At 29.5% G+C, this 10,713-nt stretch overlaps 1 protein-coding gene across 3 annotated transcripts; it reads right to left on the bottom strand.

Moving 5' to 3' along the window:
* Window positions 1-519: 519 nt before the first annotated feature.
* LOC125065635 (putative inorganic phosphate cotransporter) lies at window positions 520-10,172 on the bottom strand. Of its 3 annotated transcripts, none has more exons than XM_047673368.1 (9): window positions 10,082-10,172; window positions 6,464-6,510; window positions 5,534-5,760; window positions 3,411-3,647; window positions 2,899-3,105; window positions 2,474-2,647; window positions 2,063-2,279; window positions 1,156-1,394; window positions 520-780 (listed from the first exon to the last, which is right to left on the bottom strand). In XM_047673368.1, exons 2-9 carry the CDS (start codon window positions 6,495-6,497, stop codon window positions 562-564), a joined length of 1,554 nt encoding a protein of 517 aa, XP_047529324.1. In that variant the 5' UTR covers window positions 6,498-6,510; window positions 10,082-10,172; the 3' UTR covers window positions 520-561. The 3 variants fall into 3 exon arrangements, with proteins under 3 accessions (XP_047529324.1, XP_047529325.1, XP_047529323.1); XM_047673369.1 differs by lacking the exon at window positions 10,082-10,172 and adding an exon at window positions 7,132-7,146; XM_047673367.1 differs by lacking the exon at window positions 10,082-10,172 and having other exon boundaries at window positions 6,464-6,599.
* Window positions 10,173-10,713: the final 541 nt, after the last annotated feature.

Here is a 10,713-nt window from a genome sequence, read left to right as displayed (position 1 = left end):
TGTTATATAAAGTGAAATCTGAGTATTAGCTTATATTTCCGTATCTCGAAAGCACGTAAATCGTCCTGATTCGGTCATCTCATTGGATAATGAAAATTAGTAAAGGCGAATGTACTTGCCATTTCCTCATATGTCTGAATTCCTCATGCCTTACGTAAATCGATTACTTGAAAATGGTCGAAATCAATCAGGAAGACATAATCTTCTTAATATAACGTTTTGACAGGTTACAAATTTAAGGAAAATCGAGTCGGATCATAATATTAAATGCTGAGGACCAAGTAGACTAATCATGAAGAACAAAATGTTGCAAAAGTTTAATAAATATGTAAGAGAACATTATTAATATTCTTTTATTAGCTTCATCTGAATTTTGTTTGTCCTCCATGCGATTGTGATGATCCTTTGTAAATTTATCCTTCAATATTAATGTTTTATGTCCTTATTGGTTTTTGGGGAAAGGTAAGTAGCCTAATATAGAAAAATATTACTTTCTTAATTTTAATTTTTCTTTTAATAAATTAAAAACATAAATAATTTCATCTAGCAGCTATTGTCAGGTCATTTCTTTTCATCACTGGTTTTTTCTGTTGGTGCATTTTCTGAATCATTGTTCCTTAACGATAGGGGGCCATGTTTCCAATTCTTGGGGTAACCATGTTTCTTAACATCATCCCACCAAAGTTGCTCACCTTGGGCGAAAATCAAATATATGATATTTGTTACTACCAAGACGCCAAGACATACCCAAAAGGCAACTCGCCATTCCTTGAGTGTGGACTGTAAATTAAAAAGGAAAATATTAAAAATCAAACAGTATTTTTGTAATGGAAACTTTGCGTACATCTATTCAAATAGTATCACATAAAATATTTTAAAATAAACAAATACTACAAGAGCTATTTATAATGGTTGTTCTATAATCGATGACGTCATAACATCAGTTAAAGAGACGATAACATCACACGTTAAGAGGAAAAGAAACAAGTGACATTGAAGCACTCAAGTATTAAGATATGGGGTATTTACGAGTATTATTTGATTACCACCAAGACAGAAAATAAATTCCACCAAAAATTACTCGAGATAAATAAATGTCACAATTTTCAATTCTCTGTTCGAATAAATAATAAATATTACGGCAAATTTTCTTACATTTGGAGTCAGTAGACCGATTAGATACGGTGTGATGATTCCAGATATAGCAGCAATACCATTCACCATTGCGGTAGTTGTACCAGCGTAGTTAGGGGTGATGTCGAGAGCGTTAATTTTCATTCCACTGTAGTAAGCACCCATTAGTGTCATAGCAGCGATGAACCAGAATACTGCTAAAGTTGTATCACATCCAGAATACGAAGCGAGAATTATACAAATACCTGGACCGGTGGCCGCTAAGGACAAAACAAATATAATGGTTAATATTTTCTAAAGAAACTTTTTAGAAATAAAGATATTAAATAAAAAAAAAAAAATAGGCTAATAACCGTCTTCTAAACTATACAAATGACGAATTAAGTTATATTGGTTTTTATTGTTTATAGATGAGACAAGGTTGTTTATAAAATTTGTTTTAATAATCGTACAAAACATAACTATTAAGGAAAACATTTACAAATTAGTTAAATATGTGCTTAACTGTTCGATCACTTGAAATGCAAACTATACGTTTTTTTTATAATATAAATGCGTACATCTTAACCGATGACTGTGAATTCAAACCCAGGCAAACAATACTAAATTTTTATGTGCTTAATTTGTGTTTTTAATTTATTTCGTGCAGAAACCTTGTGTGTCTAATTTCATGTAAATTCTCAGGGGAGGTCTTAGCCCAGCAGTGGGACATTTACATCTTTACTATATAAATTATTTGTCATCTAATTAATGATTATTTTAAAGAAGAATCTACAATGTTATATAAGCATTCTTATACAAATATAGTAAAATAATTGATAAAGATATAAATTAATGTAGACATTTATTAAAAAGTAACTAATTTTGGTTTTATCGAGTCGATATTAAGTATGAACTGATTTTTAAATATGTTAATTTATAGTCTTACCAATAGTTGTGTAAAGCTTTCTGGCATTTTTAATGCTATGGATATTTCTCTTGATGCAGAAATCGCAGATAAGTCCAAAGAAGAAAGAGGCAATCCACATTGCAATGTAAGGCAGAGCAGAGAGTAATCCGGCAGATTTAATATTGAATTTCAGAACATCTGTCATGTACTTAGGTAAATCTGTGACCATTGTGAAGTAGCCCCAATCGTGACCAATCTGATGAGAACAGAAAATAATGTTATTATGATTCTGACATATATATGTGTGATTTATAGTGAAAAAAAACCTTAACACACTTAGAAGATATGGAAAATTTAATGTAAAATTAAAATAATTTTAATGTTATTTGTCATTTTAATTGCATTACCGAAAACTTTTTTATTATAATTTATTTTTAATTAATTACTTACAGCAGCAATGATTAGAGACCAAAGGGGTACAGATCTGAGCAACGCTTTCCATGGTACGGGATCCAATATTTGTTTTTCACTGTGAATTAATGCTTGAACATTTTCATTCAGGAATTTCTTTTCATCATCAGATATAAAAGGGTGCGTATTTGGGGTACTGTAGCAAATGAAACACTGAAAACCATTATATTTATGTAAAAAAAATGATGTATGACATATCTAAAAAAAAATTATTTTATTTTTGAATATAGAACGAATTATATTTCATGTTATAATAACAAAGCAGGTTCATTTTTGACTCCGCTAGTGACAACATGACTAGTGAAAAAATTGCCAGCATTCTTGCCACTATTTCAGGCGCTAAAGATGTATATAACAGCTATTTTTAACTAGAAATAATACTTATGTAATTAAACACTACATACCCATATTACAAACCACCCTAAACCGATACCACCGAACATATAAAAGACATATTCCCAAGATCCGTCGTACATGATGAGGCCTGAGAAGTACGATCCTGCTATATTACCAATTTGAGCGCCTCCAAAAACGATAGCTCCAAAACGTGCTCTTTCAGCCTTTGGTGCCCACTTTGATATCATTGCCATCAACGCAGGCATAGTTGGACCCTAAATGATGAATAATGCATTAAGATCGTAGACAAATTGATAAACTATATTAAAAAAATAGAATAAAAATATATAGCGCAAAGGAGATAAATATCTAGAACAAAAATAATTTAGCAAATAGCCCAACCATAAATGTGAGAGTTTGGGCATTTGGATCCTGACCTCTTGAACTAATCTTGGTACTAGTATGAGTTCGTAATTTAGATAATATTAGGGATTCTAGTGATGTCTTAATATATATATAATTGCTTATTTTTCATTGCTTTTGCTACAAACAAAAGTATTAATTCAAAAAAATTAATTACCTCACCAAATCCTTCGACAACACGGAGAATAAACAAGGCAGTAGCTCCTCCAGTTTTGACAGCGATTGGAGTGATAAAGGTACAGATAGCCGTAGATAGCAATCCTGTGCCCAACACCCATTTACCACCATAACGTTCAGCCAACATACCACCTGGTATATGGGTCAGTACGTAACCATAGTAAAATGAACTGAGTATGAGACCTTGGGTGGCTTCACTCCACTCAAAAAGGTCAGACTGGAAATAAAGTCAAAATTATTACGTATAGTTGATAGTGTTAACTATTCAGGACACCGATAAAAATATTACGTTGCCCTTGAATAAAATCGAGGCTATTAAGGCTTAATACTTTACACTACTTACTATATGTATAAGTTATTTACGAGTATCTTGAATGCCAATGACATTTCAGCTAATTTTTACACTATCATATTCAAATCTACTGAAACTGCCACAATGGTAATAATATTCAAGCTAATCCTAAATACTAGAATAAAATGCAGTGTAAATAAGACTTTATTCTCAAAATATAAGCATTATTTTTAACGTTGTAATATGACTATAACTGATGCCAAGCTTGTAACGCTGTAGGTCATAAGTAATATCGGGTGGAACAAATAAAAAATAAACTCTTCTGCCAACCAATTCTCAGTAGGAACCTAGGATATGAAATTTATCAGTGTTATATTCCCATGACTTGAAAAGCTCGTGTAAAATTGCCGTCCGTATTGACTATGAGAACAATGAGATTTTAGCGAACCTTTTATAAGTGCATTTCATTTTTTAATCTTGTCCAGTTGGGTATTCTACATGACCAGGAAGATGTCTTAGCTACCACTATTAACTAGTACTATTAAGTCAGATTTAATGACAGCATTTATTTATTACAAAAGACATAAAAAGAGGTAATTAGATCTATTTATATCATTTTATAAGAAAAGTTGAGTTAAATCTATTGATAAATAAATATTAACCCGTAAATTAGAAATTGCATCTGTTATTTGATAATTTCACAACAGTCTGCGATCTGAACCGCAATGTAATCCAATAAAGCTACTAGTCGTAATGGGCGTCATAAAGAAGATTAAGATAAAATAATTTATATATAATATGTATATGAAGTTATTTTATATTCTGAAACATGTGCACACTCAACGTGCAAATAAACTGCGAACAAAGCAAATACTTGTACGACAAATGTTTGCCATGGTAGTTGTAGAAACGTCGCCACCTGAGTAGAAGGCAAATTTACCGTCACAGCCAAAAACCGAATTAGGTATATTTATATGCATTAAAACACGAACGATGATTTTTAATTCAAAACTCACTTAAAAATTACTTGAATTATAAAACTTTTGTGACATACCAGTAATCAAAGCGATCTTCTATTTAAATAGCACATTATGAGTCAACTTTAACCGACGGGTCATGCCTATTAACCAATTTATATAACCAAGTCCATTAGACTAATATTTTGTACAACTCTAAGTATATAAAGAGCAATTCATCTCAGGATTATAATAGTGAACAATCACAAAGAAAATAATGTTTTGGAATCTTATTTTCAACTACTATTTCATTCACACTTTTTTTTTTTTTTTTTAATTTTGGCTTTTATTTATGCCAAGAGGGCACAGATTTCATTCACACTAATATCTGTAACAATATAGTTACATCTTAACTATAATAAATAACAGACATTTTTTTATTTTTAGTAATATAATTGTATAAACTAGGCAGAGAGTTTAGGTATTTGTTTACCATTTGGAAGACAAACCTAGCAACTAGGCCATGTATCCCTATGTGGTCACAATCGCTATCAGGCATTTGCAAAGTAATAATAATATTTCTTGTTTTCGTTGTACTGACTCACTCTTAAAACTGGAGCTTATCACTGAATTATATGAATTATGAAAATACTCAGGCGGACTTACATAAAGACAGCAACAGTTGAATATTTTATAAGAACACGTTCTACTAATCTAAATCTTTGTAAAATAAACTTATATATTTTGAAAGGATGATTATTTATATTATTTCCGATCCAATGTATGAAGTATTATACAAATAAATATAATATATATTAAGAAGCTTATAAGGTTAAGAAAATATGAAGTACTCACACCACCACTGTCTCTAGTAATATAATCCGATAGTGTCATCGTTGTATTTTTAACGGAAGTTAAATCTGGGCACGCGTTAGGGTCGTAATTTGCATCACCTTCGACAGCGACGGTCTTTTTCACCATCTGCGTGATCGCCAAATTTAAGCAAACACGCATTGTGTACGCATTCGCTACGGCTAGCAGAGCCATTATAGCGAACACATATCGTTGTGGTATTATGAATACTGAAACATAATTTATTATTAACTTATTATAATTAAAAAATAAAAACAAAACCTCTCTTTTACGATTAGTTATTGGTCAAAATAAAAAAAAATAAAATATTTATTTTATTCTAGCAGCTATTGGCTATAATAATTTGAACTAACAATTCATGTAATCACAGGTTTGCAATATAACGTTATTTATTTTGAAATAAATAAAATATATGCATGATACGTTAAACCGCAAACATAATATTATTACTGAGATCTTTTCAATATCAAAAGCATAATTACATCATTCGACTACATAATCATGAAAGACCAAGAACAATTCATTTGGAACCGATGTTCTTGAAAATTTATAACATATGTGTATATAAATATATATATATATATATATATATATATATATATATATATATATATATATATATATATATATATATATATATATATATATATTAAAACATACATGACATACATAGTCACTGAATAAATTACTGAACACTATATGTTTAATATATAGAATATAAATAAAATAAACGTTTACATAAAAGCCGTCGTAAAGTGAACTATCGCTTGGAACTAGTAAGTAAATATTCTTCAATTACCTTGAGATTTAAATAATTGGAATTTATCGGTGTAAGGTTATATTAACTTATCGCTCATAACATTAACCCAAAATATATGTTACAAATAGATAAAAATGTTATAAAGTACTTACGTTTCGAAAGACCAAGTCGCCATCCTGTCAACATTTCGTATTTAAACCTAGAACCAATAATATCAACTTTAGCACCATTCACCATTGTCGCCAAATAAATTCACAAGTTATTTTGTAGTTCGCGGGCACTGCGTTCAGTTTCTTTAATACGACTACTTGACAGTTAAGCTAATCAGGAAAAGGTACTGCAAATGATTGTACAACCGGTGACAAATTATACATCCGAAAAAACTAAATTGGATACGCTATTATGGTCAATCATGCTTTTCCTTAAGGACGCAGTCAGCGTAAATAAAACCGTAGAGCGATCCACGTAATCTTCATTAACACTACCGGGTTCTAAATTCTAGGCCAATTCTAAAGCGAAAAAAGTTATTTTTTTTTTAAATATTTGATCAATAAATACGTTGTTTTATATCCAGATGTTTTAGTAAAAAGACAATAATTAAAACGATTGATTTTTGATTATTAAATAATAATGCCCTATTTTATATTTTATTTTAAATATTCTGTATTTATAATATTTATCTTTGCAAATGTTTTTTGTGTTGCATTAAAAACGATAAGTCCTTGTATAATTACATTTTTGTTTCAATTATTTGTTTGAGTGTTTTTATAATAATCTAGTGGAGAGAGTTAATCAATATAAGTAATACATCACTGCATACCTGTTTATCCTTTCATCGTATCCAGTATTACATTAAAATTAATGATTTACAGTTTTATCGTATCCAGCATAGCGATTGGACGAAATTCCCCATTTATTTTACGTAATTGGATCAATCAATTTCGAGCCTATCGAAAGCTCAGTAATATCGAACGATAGATTTTTTTTATTATTATTAATTCGGCATATTTTTATTGAGACACTTTGTAGGGAGCCCAGATTAACACACGAATGTTTAGCACACGTGAGTCTTATAATGGTAAGTAATATTTAAATATTTTATGTACTCTATTTGTACTGATTATCGATACCTCATGCTCAGTGATGGAAATCGTAGATTATAAAACAAAGGGCAGATGGAGCGTGCGGCACATTATATTGAAGTAACAAAAGCGAATACTTATTCCCGGTAGTGCGAAAAAACGGGTTTCAATAATTAATATTTAAAGCAATAGCACTTTGTTCCGCGCGCTTCATGTTGCATTTTGTATTTTATAGTCTGTGGAGGAAATATGTGTTAGATGAAAATCTAATGGAATAAACTCTCAAAAGAAGAGAAGCCCTTTGACCAACAGGGAGATATAACCAGGATGCTAATTGACTAACTACTGCATAGTCTACTTTTTATCGATAACATCTAAAGAGACGTATTACGTGTTCTTTAAAAAAAACTGAGCTGAGCTCTCGAACGATTGCAATCTTAGTTATAGTATTCGTTACGGTACTGATATGACAAATATGATCGATTCAGATCATATTTGTCATATCTATACTAGATAATATCGTAAAGCTGAAGAGGTCGTCTGTTTGAGTCCTATTTGAAACAATATTTATGCATATTGACTATAAAACATCATACGAACGGTAAAACTACGCGGAACATCCAGTTTTACAATAAATAATACATACAATTGCATCTAATATACCTAGGTATCCTATATATCTAGAACTATGTATATAGTACCTACCTTTTAATACTACTTATTAATTTTATAATAAAATTCCAATTTAATATTGAGACTGTTAGTACGACCACTAACCATTATACAAATAACAAATAATACAGAAAGAAAATAACTTTTTATTATTTAAATTAATTTAAATGAATGCTATCTTACAAATAAAAGTTATTGCTTTTTCTCGTTTTGTTTGTTCGTATTCTATGCGTGTACGAAACGTTCATCAAATAAATTCAAATTGCGTACCTACCTAAAATGTAGGTGGCATAAAAGTCGTATAAAATAACACTTATAAATAATGTGTTACTTACGTTTTGTATGACTGTATGTACCTCGTAGGTATTTATTTGACAAAATTATTTTTGTATAAACACGCCTTTCAAGCATACATGTAGTTCTATGTTGTAATGTTTATGTATTTATTTATTTCTGTTACGTCTATAGTAATAAATATTATAAAGAGGTCATTTTTTTATTTGTATGTATGTATGTATGTATTGTAATTAAGGATCGAATTCTATATTTATTTTTACTGGTTTACTACCAGCTACTTTATTCCTGATTGCTATACGGTAATAATTATTTATTTATTTATTTAAAAGACACACCATCGGCATATACACAATAAAATAGTACTTAATAAAAGAACATCAGACTTATTCTGTGTGGTACACCATTACAGACGTGTACGACACTTGCTACAATAAGAATATCAAATAAAAATAAAAAATGTGAGACAATATTTTGACAAAAATGAAAACAAACATAAATTAAACACAAATTCTAACGAAAATTACAGCTAACTAATCACACTAAAATAAACTTAAGAAAATATAAAAAACATACAATTGAAATAAAAAACTAAATAAGATAAAATTTAAATTAGACTAAGACTAAATAACAGAAATATAGATATATATATATATTATATTTATATAATATCATTTTCTTTATTAATAAATGCAAAACTGAGGCATATCGCTAGCTTAAAATAAATAAAAAATCAAAGAGAGATATGCCACGAATCAACTATAGTTATAGATAGACTATCTACTCTGAAAACCCATTTACGTATTGACATTCGAAAACTCAAGGTCATTGGAAAAAAGGTTTATGTTGCTACGAAAACAATAAACTTTAATTAAATTATTATATGGAATTTGATTATTTCTTAGTTTGGGGATATCATTTGTCTCGGTTGTTTTGTTCGTATGTAGGATGCTGTTTAGTAAAACACTTATTATGTTTGATACTTAAAAAAATAATATATGTATCACTCGATTTAGGAATCGGACAATGATACGATTGGCTCTTGGCTAATTAAGGTTATTTTTCTTAATTTTAAAAAGAAATTACATTTTCCCTTACTTGAGCATTTTTTATATTACAAAAACTGTAAAGAAATACAAAATTTGATTTCGTTTTCTGAATCAGTCGTAGTTTTTACTTTGACTGTGAAAAAGTTATTGTAAATATAGTATATGTATCTACCATAATAACTATACATACTTTAATTTGAACATTTTTCTTAATCTGAAATTCAATAACGTAAGAAACTATAGAAAACACGTAATGTAACCTAATTTGGTACAGAGCGCAATAATCAATTATTAAATATTTACTTTTAATAAAATCGTTATAATCTTATCGCTTCTATATTTATTTAAAAGGCACGTTTCGCTTGTTTTGTCAAATACAAATAGTTATACATTGTTTATTTTTAAATATATATTTGATAAATAATTTCTACTTTAAAGCCAATTTATTTTTCAATTTTACGTTTTTAATATTTTAATATTAGTGACACTTCTTCAACGACATTATATAATTAGGCGGCGTAAGAAATTAAGAAACAAAAATGTACAAATACACAAATCTTTTAGAAATAACATCGTTATGTTACGTGAAGTTTATAATTGTGATAAAAGATTTCCGTACGCATTTCTACAGCAAATATTTTGTAATATAATAATATTATTTAATAACACTGACCTTAATAATATCCTGTACGATATACAGTATATAGGTATAACTCCTGAGACCGTTGAGAAAACCAGCCAGCTGCTAACTGTGGTGTTTCGCGCTGTTTCGCACCTTCGTATCAACTATCATCTTGATCGACGTTATCAGCATCATTGGGATGTAAACTATTATTATTACTCAATATTTCCGTCTCACGACAACTTTTCGTCTTTTTTAAACGAGAGTTATTTTTTTAATAACCTGGTTTTAGTCTACAGATGTATTTATTAATAAGGAATAAACTTATATCACTTGTATAGAATGCGTTGTCTCCTTCTTTCGACAGTCGAATCACGAATGCCAGAAGGAAATAATTCTGTGTAATTTTTCATCATTTATAAGGTCGTTAAGATAAAATGACAGCCTATTATAATATTTAATTAGATTCACTATATTTTGTCAGAGTTTAAGTGTAGGTCACACGTGTGAAAAAATAATTATTTAATTGGTAATTTAAACGCATTCATCTATTTTTAGTCTTTAAGGCAGGAGGCTCGCCAGATAGAAAATGACTACCACCGCCCATGGACATCTGCAATACCGGAGGTGCTATGTCGGCCTATAACTGATGTGTACGCTTTTTTCTTGAAGTTTCCCAAGTC

This window comes from Vanessa atalanta, chromosome 8 (genome assembly GCF_905147765.1).
Source record: "Vanessa atalanta chromosome 8, ilVanAtal1.2, whole genome shotgun sequence".
Classification (NCBI taxonomy): domain Eukaryota; kingdom Metazoa; phylum Arthropoda; class Insecta; order Lepidoptera; family Nymphalidae; genus Vanessa; species Vanessa atalanta.
The sequence above is the reverse complement of the archived record's forward strand: the minus strand, read 5'-3'. Positions and strand labels throughout refer to the sequence as shown.